A 20,307-nucleotide genomic window follows, 5' to 3' on the forward strand; every position below is an offset into this window, starting at 1 on the left:
ACCTGCCGCCGGCGAGCAGCTGGGTACCGGCTGCCAGAGGCTGCTTCCTACCAGAGGCCAGATGCCCCTTCAGGCCTGGGCTGGGAGTGTGGCTTCTCTGAAGGAGTGCCCCCTGTGTCCTGGGGGGCCACGTGTGCCAGCCTCACCCCTTAGCCACCCAACCAGACTGAGCCACCTCACCAGTCCATGGGCACCGCCTCCCAGGACCGTATGCATCTCAGCCGTGTTCAGCAGCTGCCCCCCAGCCTGCCCAGTCCTCCATCTCCAAGTAACCAGAGACCCCCGCGCATTCTCAACTGACACCCTGTCTTAAAGGGCCATGACCCCACACAGCTGCGTGACTTTACAAGCTTACGTGATAACTAAATCTTTACAAACCCACGATTCAGAAAAGCTAGCTCCTTGTAGTGGGATGTATCTAGCCCCATAGAGAATTGGAGAGAGTTGAATTTCTCCTCCAAAATGACCAAAAAACTACTTAATACAGTAAGTACACATCTATCTTAGCATATTTTAGGTATATTCCTAAAGAAATATACCTTTCCTTTTGGTGTCAAAACAAATTATTTACTAGGAGAAATGTTCACGAGGAGAAAATGATCTATGGAAGTTTAAAAGCCATGACCCCAACCCATCATTTCCCAACTGCATGTCCCTATGATTTCTGAGAGGAGGAAGGACAGGTGAGGGTCCAGCCGAGTGCCAAACGCTGGCCGTGGGTTACTATCAACAGCACTGCACGTTCAATAACTGAACAGAGGAGCTGTGTGCACACAAGTGCGTCCTTCCTCACAGGGCTAGAGGGCACCCGGGGCTAGAGTCTGGGACGGTGTTCCAGGTGTGTCAGGGACTGAAGGTGCTACTGTGGAGCGCAGACTGGGCTTATTCTTGTTTCACGATCCCAAGTTCAAGTTTAGCCTGCCTGAGTGAGGAGAGGGCAAAGGCCAGGTGCCTTGGGTAAGGAATGCCCCCAGGCACCCAAGCCAGTGTCCGCAGGACTCGTAGCCTCGCAAAGTTGGCAAGGCCAAGAGCCCCCCATCAGACCCCATGTCACTCAGCTCTGCCCTCACTGGGGTGCCAGGGAGTGTGCTGCAGACAGCACTGCAGAGCCCAGAGGCAGCTGTCCACACTGACAACCATCAGACACCTGCTGGCCCCCTGGAGGTGCCATGTGGTTCCGTCTGAGCCCACCTGTGGCCTGGGCCAGTGGAGGCTCTGTGAGTGGCCTGGGGTAGACCATGCACCCCCACATCCTGAGTGGGGAAATGCTGCAGGCCCGCATTTTCAGACCCGACCCCCACTGTGGGGCTCTGCAGAGGAGACCACAGCCCAACTGCTGGGCACCTTTGGAGTCGGAGGTCAATTTCAGAGTCGGCTGCTTGGAGGGGGCAGCAGAGCTGCTTTCCAAATCAGTGCCTTTTGAGATTCCAATTTTAAAGGAGTACCTCTGAAGTGCTCCCCACCCTGCCAGAGAAAGGACGGTTTCTAAACACCAGGCCTTCCATGGGGGTGGGGGAGGGCTGCATGAAGCAAGAAAATTGAATTTGGAATCCGTCTAACTCAGATAGCTGAGGACGCCCATGCACGACGACGGAGTTGACTCTATGGCGTGTGCTCCCGGGAGCAGCGTGGGCTGATGTGCCGAGACGCATTCCCTGACAATCTTACGCTTCTGACACTACAGGGTACATTGATCTGTGGGGTGAAGAAAGCACCTGAGCCCTAGGGCCAGAGCCAGGCTTTAAAATGTGTCCTAGTGTCTCACTGGCGTCATTCGGCACCGCGGCCAGCTCCCTGGTGGCCCTGGTCTTGGACAGGAGTGCTAGACTGCGGAGCACGGCCTGCTCTCACACGCCTGGGTCTTGTGGATTTGGGGCTGACTGTGACATAGCGAGGGACGCTTTCTTCAAACACTTCCCCTTTGCAGTACTTTCTGTGGCTTAAAGTAAGGAAAGTCCTGTGAGCAAAGGGACGAGGCGACTGAAACCCCGCTGTTCTTGCAGGAGGATCTGATGGCTCTGGAGACAGTGTCACGCGGAGGCTGAGCACAGGCTGGGATGGTGACCTGGGTCTGCGTGGACTGGCCTCAGGCATTTCTTCCAGACCGGCCAGCCAGCGATTCAGCCAGCCCGGGGCTCCCAGCGTGAACACTGGAGAGGCCACAGCAGACAGCCCAGCGAGGGCTCTCAGCATCCGATAGTCTCCAAATTGAGAGACGTGGCCATCTCCGGATGGAAGGTGGGATGCCGGACGGGCAGGCTGGGCTGAGCGGTGGCACCACACGAAGGCAGGTGGGCTCCCCTCAGCCTTGCTCCAGGCTCCCGCTGTGGACCCTGCATTTCTAAACTGAGTGACACACAGTTCCATGGTGCTGAGTATGTGTGTGTTTGAAAACCACTTTGCCTCTTGACAAACGACCCAGTCATTCTAACAGCAAAGCCTCAGAGTGCCCTTCCCCACGGGCCGCGACAGGGCCAGCGTCCACTGAGCAGAAGTGCTCCAGAGGAACAGCGGGTCACCAGGGGAGGAGGACCAGGCCGCGCCAGCGCCAGCCGCACTTGCTACAGTGGACAGGGGGCAGCTCAGCGGTTCCCGGCAGAAGGATCAGCAGAAACCCTGACTGCCTTCAGCCCACTCCAGGGCCTTGCTGGGGAGCTTCAAAGACCCCCAGAGTGAGGTTCAAGTTCCTTTGAGAAAAGGCCTGGTGGTGTGCTGAGCGCGGGCGCACCCAGCCTCTCTCCTGTCCCTGTGCCTGGGACGTACGTGAGAAGTGTGGGTCTTGAGGGCTACAGAACCACGGCCTTCTGGGCCGAAGGAAGGACCTCGGGTGCAGGCTTCTCCCCTGCACCTGCTGCTTTCCAATTCCTTGACCATAAACTAATCAACAACCCCCAGCGCCTGGCGGCGTGCAGTCATGGTGGGGAAGCCACAGGTGGGACGTGGCCGCCGGGAGCCCACCCGCAGCCAGGAGGACCCCCCAGGTGAGAGCTGAGGCGGAGCAGGAGGGACCAGAGGGGGGACAGGGGTTTCCACGGAGAAGAGGGGAGGAGTGGGTGTCAGCTGAGGGGAGCCGTGGGGACCAGCCCGGCAGCTGAGGTCCCCTTCCAGGACCCGGGGAATAAGACCGACCCACGGGCTGGGCTCCAACGCCGTCCTTTGCACTTTCACCCAGGGTTGGACTTGGCAGGATGAACAGCGGGAACCGTTTCAAGTTCATCACGATGAAGACTCTGCCAGAGGGAGGAGGCAGATGGGAGGAGGGAGGCAGGCAGCCGCGCCCAGTTAGGAAGGAAGGCAGCGGCCAGGGCCCTGGGGACCAGTGTGCAGCACCTGAGGTAGCAGAGTGCCCATCCCCAGAGACATCCCTGGGCCCTGGGAACCTGTCACCTCATGTTGGGGACTTTGATGGTTGCGTCAAGGATTTTGAGATGGGAGGTCATTCTGGAGTGTCAGGGTGGCCCTGTGCAGTCGCTAGGGTTGTGCAGGAGTGAAAAGGGACAGACTCACAGGGATGTGACAATGACAGCAGGTGTCAATAGGCAGAGGTGGAGGCCCTGAGCCTGTGTGGAGGCAGGAGGCCCGTCGTGAGCCAAGGCCTCCAGAAGCTGGAAAAGGCAGGGCCCAGATTGTCCTAGGTCCTGCCAGCTCCCGGTTTAGCCCGAGAGACACACACCAGAGCTCTGACCGAAGCGTGAGTGAGGTGGGTCTGTGCTCTGGGCCTCCAAACCCACGGTGAAAACACACAGAGACGTTGTGAGAAGGCTCCTCACTGGCCTCTTGCACACGGACCTGGCTCCTTAGCTCTGGCTGAGGGGCTGAGGCTCCTAGTGCCCTAGTCCTTCTGACTGGTGCCAGAACAGGCTCAAGGCCAGAGCCAGGAAGGACACCCCGTGCTGTCCAGAGGACAGACAGGTCCTGAGGAGGACCCTACCCGATAGTGAGGGAGCTGGAGCCATGGGTCCTCGTGCTCCTGCCTGAGGGGATGGGGAGCAGCACCCTCCTAAGGAGAAGGAGCCGGCAGGGGAGAGTGGAGGCCAGTCTCCCCTCAGACACGCCAAAAACCAGAGCTGTCAACCAGATGCCCACAGGCGGAGCTTTGAAGTGGGCTTGAAGCTGCCCCTGGAGAGGCCGTGTGGACACAGAAGAGCCAAGAGCCACGGGCAAGTCTGACAGCTGCAGGGAGCTGTAGGCCAGGGGCAGGAGGAGTGTCCAGGCAGGTCTGCAGGGAGCTGTAGGTCAGGGGCAGGAGGAGCATCAGGCAGGTCTGCAGGGAGCTGTGGGTCAGGGGCAGGAGCATCAGGCAGGTCTGCAGGGAGCTGTGGGTCAGGGGCAGGAGGAGCATCAGGCAGGTCTGCAGGGAGCTGTAGGTCAGGGGCAGGAGGAGTGTCCACGCAGGTCTGCAGGGAGCTGTGGGTCATGGGCAGGAGGAGCATCAGGCAGGTCTGCAGGGAGCTGTGGGTCAGGGGCAGGAGCATCAGGCAGGTCTGCAGGGAGCTGTGGGTCAGGGGCATGAGGAGCATCAGGCAGGTCTGCAGGGAGCTGTAGGTCATGGGCAGGAGGAGCATCAGGCAGGTCTGCAGGGAGCTGTGGGTCAGGGGCAGGAGGAGCATCAGGCAGGTCTGCAGGGAGCTGTGGGTCAGGGGCAGGAGGAGCATCAGGCAGGTCTGCAGGGAGCTGTGGGTCAGGGGCAGGGGGAGAATCAGGCAGGTCTGCAAGGAGCTGTAGGTCAGGGGCAGGAGCATCAGGCAGGTCTGCAGGGAGCTGTGGGTCAGGGGCAGGAGGAGCGCCCAGGCAGGTCTGCAGGGAGCTGTGGGTCAGGGGCAGGAGCATCAGGCAGGTCTGCAGGGAGCTGTGGGTCAGGGGCAGGAGCGCCCAAGCAGGTCTACAGGGAAAGAAAACAAATAGAACACAAAATTATCTTTCTCAATTGTACATCTGGTTATTTTTTAAAGGATTATGTCAGACAGCACTTGGGAAACCCTGCCTGGCTGCTTAATATGCTGCAGTCCTTTGAATCCCCGAGGAGTGGCTGAGGACACAATAGACCAAGCTAAAACCCGTCCCTGAAACAGGTTTACGCCGTCAAGTTGGTAGCATTCTGAGGATTTCAAAAAACAGTGGTGGAGAGACCAATTAGGATTACAGGTAGGATGGAGGAAAAGCCACATTGTAAACCACCTGTACGCAGCCCCTAGGGTGCTTGTCCTTGTGAAATACTGAAGGAAACCAGCTTAGCAAGCAGTCAGCTCCAGCAGTAAGATTGCAAATGATTGTTTTACTCCTACATTGTTGGTGAGACTGCAAATTAGTAAACCACCCTGGAAAGCAGTACGAAGATTCCTCAAAAAACTAGGAGAAGAACCCCCATATGACCCAGGTCATATATCCCACTCCTCAGTATGTTTCTAAAATGTCTAAAATCAGCAAACTACCGAGATGCAGCCACATCAGTGATTATAGCAGCATAATTCATAAGAGCCATGTATGAACCCAACCCAGGTGCCGTTCAACAGATACATGGATAAAGAAAATGTGGTATATATGCACAATGGAGTATTACTCGGCCATGAAGAAAATGAAATTATAGCATTTTCCAGTAAATGGACGGAGCTGGAGGCTCTCATGCTACATGAAGTAATCCAGACCCAGAAAGTCAAAGGTTGAATGTTTCCTCTGATATGCAGAAACTAGTCCAAAATAAGGTAGGGGGGGATGAAAAGGGGGGATTCCATCAAAATAGAAGAAAGATCAGTGCAGTAAGGAGGGAGTTGAGGGGGAGGGAGGAGGGCGGGAGGAGGGAGTAGCAGAGGAGTGAATGTGACCTAACCTTCATATGAATGTACCACAGTGAATCTCACCATTATGTACACCCACAGGCACCAATTAAAAAAAAATAAATAGCAGGAAGACCAGTAGATGAAGGAAACGGGGAGGGAGGAGGGAGGGAAAGGAGAAGTACTGAGACCAATTAGGGCAAACTATGTCTCATGCTTTTATACTTAGGCCAAAGTGGATCCTAGTGTATGTGAAGTAAGAAGAACCAATAACACACAGATGGCTTTTTCTACTTCAGTCTCCTGGATCTACCACTATGTTCAACGTAAAGAATGTATTTATAATCAGAAAATAATCATTCATCTAAACTTAAATATCTAAATCGTGAGTTAAGTTAAGCACCAGAAGGGACCATTCTGTTGGTACTAGTCCAGCTCAGGGTCACAGCGTGCGCCCTCAGGGTAGTGCCTGGTGGTCTGCTCTGTCCTTGGGGCTGCATGACCCTGGGGAAGGCAGCTGCAGCCACTGGCAGGTGGAGGTGCCCTCTCTCTCCCAGGAGAAGCTTCCCATCTGCAGATGCCAGCGCAGTACCCAGAGTAACGCCCCAGAGACGGCCGCCCTGCCCCAGGCCTGTGGACGGGGCCCTGCAGGCTCCCTTGAGAGGGGACTGGTCCTGCACTCTCTGGTGGGGCACAGCAGTGAGGAGGACGGGCGGACAGACTCCAGAACGAGGGTGCGGAGGCCTTTCCCTTTCCACCAAGACAGACAACATGGATAAAGAAAATGTGGTTTATATGCACGTTCCATAACTACGTTTTATCTCATTGTAAAAGCCTCCTGGGACACTTTCACTTATTTTTCTAAAACAGGTGACAGAAACCGCCCAGGTCTGAGAGATCCCGCCTCTCCTCCCCTGCACCTGCCTCTGCATCCCAGTCTGCTGGAGCCTCCCCCACCCAGCCGCCACCTGTCTCCAGCTGTGGTCAGCCCTGCGTGGCCAGTCCACCCACAGAACGCCACCCAGGCAGAGGGACTTCGCTGACCCCTCCAGGGAGGGCAGTACTGAAAGAGGGCCACTCCTCACACGTGGAAGTGAATGCCGCTTTAAAAAATCTCCCTTTCGCGCCCAGAATCATCAGGACTGCAGTGTTGGATGTGTGGTTTCTCCAGCAGCGATGGAGGCCCAGGAACTCACCCGCACCTCCCGCCAGCCTCGCTGCAGACTGAAAGGTGTGCTCATGGCACCTTCTGATGGCACCTTCTGCTTCAGTGTCCTCGTTGCAACATCTCTTCAGGGGTTTCCAGGATTTAGGTTCGAAACTATGTTTATTTTAACTCTGTAGGATAAAATTGAAAAAGATGAGAAAAATGAACTTTTCCCTAAGAAACACATTTGAACACTTTGTGTTAAAACAGTGTTGAACTTCCAGCACCATGATTTAAATTCCCCTTAAATATTATTTTCTAGGATTAAAATGCTTTTCTTTTTTTTCAGTATTTTAATCTTTATTCTTAAATAGTTGGGAGGTTTTAAGTATTAATAAAAACTAGTGTCTATGAAACATTTGAAGTTCGCCCAGAGTTCTATGATAAGTTTCATCGATGAATCAATATAGATCAGATTCTATATCAATGAATCTATATTGGTGATTTGATATCAATTAATCTATATATTGAGGAATATATATTAATTAATCTATATGAATGAACATATATTGATGAATCTGTATCAATGAAAATTATATTGATGAATCAGTATATCATATATTCTATATCAATTGATAATGATAAATCTAAATAGATGAATCTATATTGTTCTTATATCAATTAATATATATCAATGAAACTATATTGATAATTTGATTCTGATGAGTGGATGTCAAATCAATATTGATGAATCCATATCAATGAATCAATATCAATGAACCTGCATCAATGAATCTATGTCAATGAATCCTTCTGTCGATGAATCTATATATCAATAAATCGATATCAATGAATGTATATTGATGAATGCATATATCAACAAATCTATAGAGATGAATGTATAATAATGAAATTATATCAATTAATTAATATTGATTTATCAACATTGAAGAACCTATGTATTGATTAATTTTATATCAAATTGATTTGATGAATCTATATCAATAATTCTACATCAATAAATCTTTATATCAATGAATCTATATCAATGAAAGTGTATCAATGAATCTGTATACTGATGAATCTATATATTAATCAATATAAGTGAATTGATATTGATGAATGTACATTGATGAATGTATATATCAATGAATCTATACAGATGAATGTATATTAATGGATCTATAATGAAACTATACCAACTAATTGATATCAATTTATCATCTTTGAACAACCTATATATTGATTAATCTTATATCAATGAATTGATATCAAGGAAACATTAAAGAATCTACATATGGATGAATCTATATCAATGAATCTATATATCAATGAATATATAGCAGTGAATCTCTATGTTAAAGAATCTACATTAATGAATTATATATCTATGAACTTATATCAATGAATGGATATTGAAGAATCTATATCAATGTATCTGTATTGATGAATCTACACATCGATGAATCTGTATCAATGAATAGATAATGATGAGTCTACATTGAGCTATCTCTATGGATGAAACTATATTTATGAATCTATATTGATGAATTTATATATCAATGAGTCTATATAGATCAATCAGTATGGATGAATCTATATCAATGAATTTATATCAATGAATCTATATTGATTAATATGTATTAGTCTATATATTGATTAACCTATATAAATGAATCAATATCAATGAATCTATATTGATGAATCAGTACAGCGAGCAACAGAGAATCCAATCCGAGGTCTGCCCAGTCTGTACTGACAGCCGTTCTCTGGTTATGGTCAGAAGTAAAGAGCAAACAACTGGGAAACCGAGACACAGCGAAGACCCACACACTGACCTTCAGGGGCAGAGAAGATGAATCCGTGTCCTGAGAGAATTTTTTTAAAAATATTTATTTAGTTGTAGATGAACACACAGCATCTATTTATTTTTATGTGGTGCTAAGGATTGAACCCAGGGCCTCACAATGTGAGGCAAGCTTTACACTGAGCTACAGCCTCAGCCCGAGAGGAGAATGTTTTTAAATACATTACAAATGTTTATGCTACCAAGAGCAAGAACGCCTATGATTCAGAAAGTCACTTTATAAACTAAAATCTGCAGTGAAGGGGTTTTGATCTGCAGGGTTTCCTTGGGAGCACTCCCTGTCTTTCCTACAGTTGCTTCACTTCCCTGAAGCACTTGACGAGGCGCCAGCTCTTCTGAGTGTAGCTCATGTGCCTGACAACATCCGCAGAGACCAGAGGCTCTGTCACCAGCTGTCCCTAACCCATGGCCTCCCCTTCCTGGGGCATCTTTTCCTAATGAGCATGCCTTGGGGGCCCTCGTCTGCAGAAGATGACCTTGTGGTGGTACAGTTGAACATTTGCGCTCTTCTGGATGCTTGGGAGACTCAGGAAATGCACTCCTTAGCGAATGAAGAGACAGGTGAGCATGCATCCTGCCAGGTGGGTGGTCTGTGGGCCAGGAGTCCAGTGGGAAAGGCAAGCCTCAACAGGTGAAGTCAGATGTAATCAGCTGTCCAGCAAACCAAGAGCCCTAGTGACCTCCTACAGACAAGATTTTTCACAAACCCAGGAGTGAATTTAATTTGCCATGCAGTCCACAGGGAAGCTGAGGAACAGCGTGGCCAAGATCCAGGCTCCAGGGGGAATCTGAGCCGAGAAGGCCTTTGTCCCACCTCTTACCAGCCGCCACGTCATGTGTACCTGCTGCCTCTCGCTGTTGATATGCATGGACTTGACATACGGTGGCATGGGACGGAGCTTAACATGCACGTGAAATCACTCATAATTATTTCTGGGGTCTTCTTACATCCTCAGCATTAGCTCTAAGAAGTGAAGACATCAACACTCCACAGACTGATGTTTGGTGCAAACATGAATTACCATAGTAAGAGAAAAAGAGTTATTTTAAAAGTCTAAGCATCAGAGAGAGGCTAACGACTACCATAGTACATGTGTCAAGCTGAAGAGCAGAGGAGCTTCACAAACGGCCCGAGTGCCACACAGACAAGTGAAAAGAAGAAAACTGAAATCTACATGACTCCAAAACCCAGGCCAGAAAGACCAGAAGCAGGATGACTTAGGTCAACCCAGGGAAGGACCAGGTGACACAGAGTTGACCACGGGTGAGGACCAGGATGAGTCAGGTTGACGGTGGGTAAGAGCCAAGAATCAACCCGGAAGACAGTGGGTAAGGATGGCAGGTATGAGTCCAACAGATATTTACTGACCCAGGCACAGTGTCTGCACTAGGGAAGCCACGGTGGACACAGAGGGTTCCCCGAGCTCATGAACCTGACAGTCCAGGGGGTTTGGGGGTCTTGAGCAGCCTTGGACCTGACATTGTTGGCAGGCCCCAGCCCAGGCTGGTCCAGAAAAACTCCTCGGCAGGAGGAAAAAAGCAGACTTTGCTTTGACAAAACAGGAGGACACGTGAGAACGGTGAGCTAGGAGTGGCCAGGACAACACTAGGCCTCTCACAGCAAGGTGGGAACCAGAGTGGACCCAGTGTTGAAAAGCAGCCCGATGCAGAACGTCACCACGAGGTCGCGTATCCGGGAAAGCAGGAGCGCGCTTCTCCATGACACACACTCAGAGAGGGTAAGCTTGCTTGGTCCTCGTTGGAGCATGTTTAGACTCGGGGTCTTCGTGACAGTGAGTGTCCCAGTTCCTTCTTCAGTGGCTGGGCACACAGCTCTGTTCTCAGGACATGGTAGCCTCGGCTTTGGTGTCCAGTGATACAAAGTGAAACACCATTTCCCACTTCCAGGGTGAAACAAAACAGCACAGCGGCCTTCCCCGCCCTGCACAGCCTCCCTCCCAGGCCCCTCCCGGGGTCCCACGCTGGCTCTGCCGTCTTCTCACTGGGGAAATGTGGAACTTGCCTACTCTGTGGCAGGAAAAGCCTTTCTTTTCTCTTAGGGAGAGCGTGGAGCCAGCTCTCGGTGGGCTTTGCTCCTGTGGCTGTCCCCCGGCACCGTGGGGCTGGGGCCATGGTGCGCCCCAGCTGCTCGGCCCCCAGCACCTCCGTGGAGACAGTGGTGGGCATGCTGCTGGCCCTGGAGTGTGGGCTGGGCCAGCCAGGCAATGCTGTTGCCCTGTGGACCTTCTTCCGCCTCGAGGTGTGGAAGCCTTACACCGTGTACCTGCTCAGCCTGGTGCTGGCAGACCTGCTGCTGACCGTCTGCCTGCCCTTCCACGCAGCCTTCTACCTGAAACACAGGGCCTGGGGCCTCAGCCTCACGTCCTGCCAGGCCCTGCTCTGCCTGCTGCTCCTCAGCCATGGAGTGGGGGTGGCCTTCCTGACCGCCGTGGCCTGCGACCAGTACCTGCGTGTGCCCCACCCACAGCTCAAGGTCAACTTCTGTACCCAAGGGTGGCCTGGGGTATCTCGGGCCTCGTGTGGCTTCTGCTGGCTGCTCTCAGCCACCAAAGCCTGCTGGTCTCCAAGGCTCCCCAGAACTCCACCGAGTGCCCCAGCTTCTGCCCCAGCACCACGGGGCAGGAGGTGCTCTTCTTCCTGCAAATCCTCCTTCCCTTTAGCCCCATCTCGTTCTGCAACGCCAGCATCATCAGGATCCTCCAGAGAAGGATCCGTGTGTCCCGCAAGCAGCCCAGGCTTCGCAGGGCCAAGGTGCTGCTGCTCCTTGGGCTGTGTTTTCTGCCCAGCGTCCTGACCAGGGTCCTCATGCACATCTTCTGAGGGTCACAAAGCTGCAGTGTCCTGCGGTCACGGTGCACACGGCCGAGGTGTGGGCAGCCTCACCCACCTGCACAGTATGCTGAACCCAGCCGTCTACTTCTCCAACCCGGCCTTCACCCACTCCTACCAGAAGGTGTTCAGCAGCCTCAGAGGCAGGAGGCAGGCCACAGAGCCTCCCAGCTCTGACCTCAAGGACTCCTACTCCTGACAGCAACCGCCCCCACCCCTGGTTATGTGCAAACTGTGGGCACCTGGGAGTTTAGAGTCCTCAGGAAGGGGACTCTCGGCTGCCGAGCACAGATCGGGTGGAAGCCTGGGACAGCTGCTGCAGGTGTTCAGATGTGCTGCCTTCACTGGGTGCTGACCTTCTCTTTTACAATATCGTGGAAAAATAAAAACGAACGGGCCAGAGCCTCCTTTGTAGTTAAGATGCAGAAGAAGTTGCCCAGATGAGAAGTCAAGCAGCTCCCACACCCTGCGTTGGAAGAGATGGAATTTGCTGGATCTTAGAGCAGGAGGGAGCCTGAAAGCTGGCGTTCTCCAACTCCACGTGCTCGCAGCCCGTCGTCACCTTCCCTTTTGGTGCCTTTGTGTGCAGAAGCAAGGGATGCTGCCTTCTCGGTGACTGTGTGGACGTGTGACAACAGATGTCAGAATGCTTAGGTGAGGCTGGGCATCTAAGTTGTCTGTTTAGCATGTAATATTTTGGGGTTTGTAAAATTTTACTTCTTCATAGGTGATACATTATGCCAAAGACAGGGCAGTGGGTTCCTCAGTGTATTCTAAGAAGCACTTTCCTTCTAAGTTTCTCAGAATTGCCTCTAGAACATTTTCAGTCTGAATGTACAGATGCTTTTGGATCTATTTTGGGACCTCTGCTCTGAAGGGCGCAGCACTTTACCATATCCTGGGAGAAACACTCAATGCACCAGTCGAGTTGCATTTGAAATGATCCTTTCCAGCCTGACACTGAGCTCAGCTTGGAGAAGGACACAGGACACAGGGCTATTGCTGGGGCTGGACAGACCACTGGGTGGATGGTGTGGTGCCCAGCCCTGCCCTGGGGGCCTTGTGAGGCTGGATCTTTTCATCTCACCCCTGGTAGACTATACCCCAAACCTGTGGCTCGAGTTCCTTTCCTTCTTACCCCTCTCTCACTCGCTGTCCATACCCAGAGGCCTGGGTAAGGCAAAGAAGGAATCGCAGCCTACCCCGAGTGGCCGAAGTCCACCAAAGCTCTGCCGTCAGCCCAGCTGGGCTGCAGCTGCTTCGTCCACTGATTTCTCTACCAAGGTCGTCCTTGCTGGGCCACATTTGAGGTCAAAACTGATGGTGTCAGCAATAGAAAATGGCAAAGCCACCTGCACCAGGCCGTTTGCCCACCAGCTGGGCTCCGCCTCAGAGTGTGTCCTGCCAGCTCAGGAAGCCCAGGGGCACCTGCCCGGCAGGGGGTGGCCGTGGTCCGTCAGCAGTGCTGCTCGGCCTTCTCAGGTTTACTGTCCTCCTGAGCCAGCAGCGTGGAGGGAGCTGTGACCAGATGAGGATGACGTGCCCCTGCCCTCTCCGCTGCTAAGCAGCGCCTCCATCTGAACACGTGGGCAGTTTTAAATGCCACTTTGAGAAACCCAAGGTCCAACACAGACGCTCTCCCTGCTGTGACAATCCCCCGCAAGTCCCTCCACAGGTGACTGCCAGAGGTGCTTCCCACCCTCCTCTGCTGGTGGACATTCCATCTGTGACTCTGCAAGGTGAAGCTGACACTGGAAGGAACACTGTCCTCTGGTACCTGTCCCCCCGGGATGGGGGCCACAGGTGGAATGAAACCAGGCCACTCCTGCGGAGGCTCTGGGGGATGGCACCCATGCTGGGGAGTGCAGGGAGCCCCACGCGCCCTCCCTAGGCCGCACCCTCCAGACTCCAGGAGCCGAGGCTGCCCACGTCGCCTGCCCCCCGCTTTGCATTTTCAGCCTGGCAAACCGGGTTGAATGGGAGAAGTCTTGGCGGGGCATTCCTGCCCCGGGGGCCTGTTTCCTGGGCAGAGCCTCTTCTCTGCTCCTGACTTGTTCCTGATGCACCCCACAGCCTCAGGGACCCAGGGGCTTGAGAAACCCTGAAGCCTCAGCCAGCCCCGAACATTCTGCCTCAGTTGGCCCAGCTGGGAGGGCCTGGGTCCCTCACTGGGTCTCTTTATGGGCAGCAGGGCTGACATCTCTGGGTTGGTGGCTGAGGTGGGCCCTGGGTAGCACCCTGCTCCCCCACTTCTTAGCTCTGTGACCTGCCGCAGACCACCTGACTGCTCTCTGTCCCTGTCTATAAAGTGGGACAATAAAATCTACCACGGGATTGTTATAAGGATTAATGGTGCCACCCAGGCAGCTCTCAGCCCAGTGCCCACCCCCCGGGGCAGTGGCACTGGTCCATCTTCACTGACCACTTCTCCGCTTGGACGGCAACCCTCAGGCTGTGGCTGTTGCCCGGAGGTCTCCACATGGTACCCCCACAAGCAGGGCGCTCGGTGGCCCGGGTGTCCAGGAGGTCAGTTGCGTCCAAGGTCTGTCCCTGCCTAGTAAACTCTTCTGGGAGGGTTCCGAGTGATTCTGTCTGTCTGGCCTCATTTCTCACATCTCTAGGACATTTCCTCAGCCCCCAGCCCCGTCCTGTGGAGGACCCCTGCAGGTCTGCACCCAGAGGGCCGAGGAGGCCCTGGTTCTACAGATGAGAACCTCCAAATAAGGAAATGACTCAAAGGGAAAGTGCAGATGGTCAGTCAGGGATGACGGGCCTCAGGACCGCGGCTGGTTTGGGTTTCTTCCCATGTGACTGGCTCCCCTGGTAAGGAGACGGCACCCGCCTCCCCCGTGAGCCTCGCAGGCCTCAGCCCTGTCTGCACCCTGCACACCCTGCCAGCCGGGAGCCCGGAGCTCACTGTGAGCCCCATGTCTCTCTTCCCCACTGAGAGAAGGCTATCGCTCTCAAGGTTCTGCTCATCTTCCCTTTCTCTTTCCAAACCCACCGGGCAGCCGTTCCTCCTCAGCCACGTCCACAGGCCCCCCAGGCCCCGGACTTCTGCCAGAACGTCACGGCCCACCTGTGAGGACCCAGCAGCCTCCTGGGTCCCAGGGGACCTGCCCCTGTGTGGAGCCTCAGGTCAACACCCGGCACCCGCACACCCCCAGAGCAGCGATTCGGTCCAGCACCCTATCCCACCTGTGCCCTGTCTGCACCCAGAGGGCCCCACCAGCCCTTGAAGCTCCCAGAGAAGGAACTTGCTTTGAATCCAGCGTTTCACTCAGAGCTCAGCACACAGTGTTCGCTTGATAGACCAAGGGGCCAAGTGAGTGAGTGGACACTCTCACCCATTCCAAGGGAGCGGGCTTTATTATTTAGTAGCCTGGTTTCTAAAACAACTTTGATTTATTTCGAGGCCAGGATAATGAGTGGACTCCAAATCTCCCTTTCGGCTTATTTGTGGACTGTGAGGTAGATAACGTGATGTTCAGAGTCCTCCAGAGCATGTGCCCAGCGTTCATGGGCTCCTAGACAATAGTCGCCTTCAAAATGCCTCTCTGCCAGGTGTGGTGTCACACATCTGCAATCCCAGCTACTGGGGAGGCTGAGGCAGGAGGACGGCAGCTTCAAGGCCAGCCTGGGCAGCTTAGAGAGGCCCTGTCTCAAAATCAAAACTAAAAAGGGCTGGGGATGAGCCTGGGTTCAATCCCAGGTACCACAAAAACACACAAAAGGCCTCTTCCACGCCTGGGTTCAGGACAGGGCGTTGCCAGCCGCACTGGGTGGCCTCCCCGAGCCCACATCCAGAACTCATTCTTCTTGTGAAACTGAAAGTCTGTCCCCATTTGACGCTGACTCGCCCCACACCTGGTACCCCCACACTTTCCATTTCTGTGGCCGTGACCCCTCAATTCAGAGGGTGGAGACGCACTGCAGGGTCCATCTGTGACCAGACTGTGTCACCAGCATCACGTCTTCACGCTCCATCGGCCACAGCAGGTGGGACATTTCCACCCCTTGAAACCAAGTCTCTCTGATGCCCCACCAGAGCCGTATCGTCCACTCACTTGTCCCTCGAGGGTCGCAGCCTGCTTGTGCCTCTGGCTCTGTGAAGGAGGCTGCTCTGTACGGTGGGCAGCGTCTCCGTGGAGCAGGCCTGGAGCTCCTTCAGGCACACGGGGGGTGGACACGCTGGGCCACGCGGCAGGCTGGTTCTGGGGCCGTGAGCTGGGGGGCTGCCTGCTTCCCTCCGGGTGGGAGCGGGGGGCTCCAGCTCCTGTCTTACCTCCTGGTTGGGGGGGTGATTCACAGCAGCATCTGATGGCTGTGAAGTACAGAGATCCTTCCTTGGACACCAGATGTGCTTTGTGTCTTCAGGGACAGAGTCTGTATTCTCACATTCTAGTCTCCTACTGTCCTGCTAGTCCCTTTGGGCTGAGGACAGCCTTCAGACACTGGGGACAGAGCGCTTGCTCCTCCAGGCCGGGGCGACAGGCTCCCTGTCTGGCAGAATGGGGAGGCTGCTCTCTGTCCCCGAAGTGGGCTGGTGGCAGGGTCTGCTCCTGGCAGAAGGGGCCGGGAGTCTCCTGGCGCCTCCTTCAGAAGGGCACAGCTCCCTGGAGCCCTGGAGACACACCTCCCAAGGGCCCAGGTCTTCCTCCTGTCACACAGCAACTGGGGGCCAGCAGCCTTCCACGGCTGCTCCTTATCCCTCCTTGCCCTTCTCCTTGCCTGTTTTCACAAGCTCATGTCTCGATCTTCCGTATGTCCAGCTGGGAGCTGCTATCAGACACTCAGAGAAAGCAGCCGTGTTCGGCCCTGCAGCCTTTGCCCATTTTCATGGTGCAAATCCTCCCCATCACGGCTACCAGCTGGCTCCCCAGCCCCTGGGCACCTCCCAGTGGCCTCTCCAGGACACTTCTGCCTCCCCTCCCCCCCGCCTCTGCCAGTGGCCCTCAGTGCCTGGAAACCTTGTGCATGCTGCTCCCTGCTGCTGCCACCATGCAGACAAGAAGGTGGGGACAGCACTGGAGCAGCACAAAGGTTTCCTGCAGGAATTGTCAAGGACAGACGCAGGGCAAGCCAGGGTGGGGCAAGGGGCCTGAGATCCTCTGGGAGCGCTGCTTGTTGCCCCATGGAAAGGACTTTTGAAAAGATTCTGCCGGAAAGCTCTCCTTAAAGGCCACCAAAGGCCAGCTCCACCCGGCCACCCAGGAGGAAGATGAGAGTGACCTGAAGAGTGAACGGCTAGTAAGCAGAGAAGGACCCACAGCAAGGCCCTGGGTTTCTTGAGAACTGAAAGGAGGTGACAAGCCGTGGCAGGCAGGGGGCCAGGTGTGCCAGAGCTGAAGTCCAGGCTCCTCCAGGTACGGGGGGCCTGATGACCACAACCACTCTGTGTCCACGTCTGCGGTGATGCTCCTGTGCCCGGCGGGTCCTGTAAAGACAGCATCGAACACAGGGCCTCCCCTCGGGCACGGCTGGTGAGGCAGCAGCTTTGGACGTGTTTAGGAAGCACTAGTTTCTGTCCCTCCGTCATCAGACTCACTGTGCCACCTCGTAAGGAGTGAGGAACGAGTACATCTGCAAATAAGGGGAATTGAGATTATTTGGGGAGAATTTTCTAAATGAAAAAACTTATAAATGAAAGAAATGCTAACCCCAAACTGCAACATTATATACTTTATTCAACAAGTAACATGAGACCCTGTTGGTTTCTGTCTTAATGTCCTAGTGGGGACGGCAGCGTGAATGTTGGGCTTCGTCTCCCAAGTTAACCCCACTGGACACAGCACAGGAGGGACCACGGGGAGGCCGCACCCCTCCAGCGCCTCAGGAGGGTAACAACTCCCACCGCTCCTTGCTGTCTTGCTTCTTGGTGGCCTGAGAGCGATGGGGTGGGCGGGCAGATCCTCGAGGCTCGCCTTGGTCACTGTGTCTCCGTGTGGCTCACCTTCGGCCTCTGGCCTGGCACAGGGCCCAGGCTCTGCGAGTGCTGTGACCCCGCAGCGTGTGGACCGGCTCTGCTCAGCAGCAGGACCAGCTCCGTGTGCGCTGCTCTCGATCCAGGCTGGCACGTTGCTACCAAAATGAAACTTATCAAGAGAAAGCAGGTTTCCTCTGGAGCCCCAGGCAGGGCCTAGAGAGCCCAGGCTGCTTTCATATCTGGATATTTATACTACACTTTTTTTTTTTACATATAATTTTTTTTAATTTTAATTCTAATTTTTTTTATTGGTTGTTCAAAACATTACAAAGCTCTTGACATATCACATTTCATACATTTGACTCAAGTGGGTTACTTTTAACACAGGAAACCCGCAGCCAGCCCTTGCCACAGCCGTTCCCACGCAGCCCGTGCACGAAACGTGCCAGGGTTCTGGGTGCTTTTGCCTGCTAAAGCGCGTTAAAGATCTGCCTGATGAGGTGACTGTGCTCGAAACTCCTGAATGCTGGCAGAGAGACCGTTAGGCCTGTCAGGAGACGGGGTGGGGACACGCTGGACACTCTTCTGGGAAAAGGATTCCTCAGGCGGGCAGGCAGACTCTGGTTCCCCAAGCCACCTCAGGGGCTGGAAAGCTGCCTCCGTGGAGGAAAGCCCGACCTCCAGCCTCCCTCTCCTCACTCCGACTGAAATCCGACGTGGTCCTATGTCCTTTTGTAAAGACGGTGACATTTTATTCTTCTGCCCCCTCCATTTAGAGCCATTAGAGTGCTTATTTTACTCCCAAACTTCTCGGGTTTCGTTTGTTTGTTTGTTTGTTTCAAACACCAGAATCCCACAATTTAAAGAATTGGCTGCTTGGGAAAGTGTGGTTATTTCTTTTGCCAATACCAAGTAGGGGTGGGAGGCCATGGTAAAAATGGAAGGGCACAAGCTAGGCACAGTGGCACAGGCCTGTAATCCCAGTGGCTGGGGAGGCTGAGGCAGGAGGACCGTGAGATCAAAGCCAGCCTCAGCAAAAGCTGGATGCTAAGCAACTCAGTGAGACCTGTTTCTAAATAGAATACAAAATCGGGCTGGGGATGTGGCTCAGTGGCTGAGTGCCCCTGAGTTCAATCCCAGGCACGAAAAGAAAAGAAAAGAAAAGGGAACAAAGAATAAAAATGAAGGAGGCAGAATTTCCTGGAAACCGTGGTGACTCAGCAATTAAACCACCTGGCAGCTGTTCATTAGCAGACAGGCAGACATTGGGCACCTCTGTCCTTCATGGGGGGGGACACTGCACCCTCCAACCTGGCTGGAGGCCCGGGCACTGATGGCAAGGGTTGGACCCTCTGCTCAGCCCACCCCCCATCAATAAATGCCTGAGAGGGCTGGCCAGTGGTGGCCCAGGTGGCCCCTGTCACCATGGCGGAGGAGCCTGGTGCGGCTAGAGGCTGCCATGGTGTTGAGATGTGGGTGGGGCCTGCACTTCCCCAGGTGAGGAGCAGGAAGCCATACCTGAGACCTGAAGGTGAGATCTATGCGTCCCCTAGGGGCTCCTAGGCAACTTGTGTGCCAAGCACTGCACTCAGGCAGATGCCAGCCCAAGGCCTCTGCCCTCTCCACGCTCTGTCTAAAACGAACCCCGGCTTCAGAGTCACCACTTACAACACCAATCGCCAGAACAGAGGGGATTGCGGTGCCGCTCCGGTGGGACTGAATGTCTGGGGGAGGGAAGAAGACTGAAGCAAGACGGTATGTTGGGTGGGTCTCTAGGCGCTGGGCATGCAGCACTGAGAAGATGGGCCCCACCACAGAGCCACACTTTAGGACCTGAGGTCCTGCAAATATGGAGATCAGAGGAATCCTAAGCACAGCCCGAACCAAGGAGCCAAGACAGCGGAGCAGGGCCGCACTTGGGTGGAGTGGCAGGGCCCTGAGAGCTGGCCTTCCTGAGCCTTGCAGGATAAGCAGGTGTGATAGGTGCCACAGGGCGCGGAGCATCAGGCAGAGCTCAGCGGTCCCCAGGCAGGGAAGACACACCTTCAGGAAGAAGGGAGGCAGAGCTTGCGGTGGGGCCTTTGGGGGAGGGACCACGGGGGCCACGCTGCCCAGGCTGGGGGAGCCTGAGGAAGCCCACACTTGGTAGGCGAGTGCTGTCCTCAGCCGGGGGTCCTGCAGTCCAGGGACGAGGGGCTGGAGAGGGAGAAGGCGCGGAGGGGAGAGGTGGAGTTTGTTGTGCTTTTAATTTTAAAACAATTATTAATTATTAAAAAACAAGACCAATGCTTTTCTACATTTGGACACTGGACACTGGGGCAAGGGTGTAACACCTGCACGGAGGAGGGAGAGATGACCAGATGGCACCTGAGCCCAAGCAAGGTGGCCTGGCCGGGGTGGCTTTCTATCGGGGACCCCAGCTGTGACAAGCACAGACACAGGGGTCCAGGTGGGTCTTGGAAGGTGGCAGCGGTGCTCACATGTCCTCAGTGAACTGGCAGCCGGCGTTGGCGGTCACACATGAGAGGGGAGGGGGAGTTGGCAGTCACCCGTGAGGGGGGAGGGGCGGGGGGAGGAGCCAGTGGAAGGGGAGGGCAGAGCTGGGTGGGCAGCTGGGCACGGAGGAGGACGCCAGGCGCTGGGTGATGGCGCCCTGTGCCACGCAGGATGCAAACGGGTTGGGAGCTGGATCACGCAGGAGCGCCAGGGCACGGCTGGGGTGGGCGTTCAGACTAAGCCAGTT

The 20,307-nt window shown here is 54.2% G+C and overlaps 1 protein-coding gene across 1 annotated transcript; it reads left to right on the plus strand.

Moving 5' to 3' along the window:
- Positions 1-10,919: 10,919 nt before the first annotated feature.
- Positions 10,920-11,837, plus strand: Gpr31 (G protein-coupled receptor 31). The gene is given in 3 exon segments (XM_046449292.1): positions 10,920-11,286; positions 11,289-11,659; positions 11,661-11,837. Coding segments are annotated over 3 exon segments (915 nt in total).
- Positions 11,838-20,307: the final 8,470 nt, after the last annotated feature.

The sequence above is a fragment of the Marmota monax genome, unplaced genomic scaffold (assembly GCF_021218885.2).
Source record: "Marmota monax isolate L192 unplaced genomic scaffold, Marmota_monax_Labrador192_F-V1.1 WCK01_AAM20220418_F8-fsc00083, whole genome shotgun sequence".
Taxonomy (NCBI): domain Eukaryota; kingdom Metazoa; phylum Chordata; class Mammalia; order Rodentia; family Sciuridae; genus Marmota; species Marmota monax.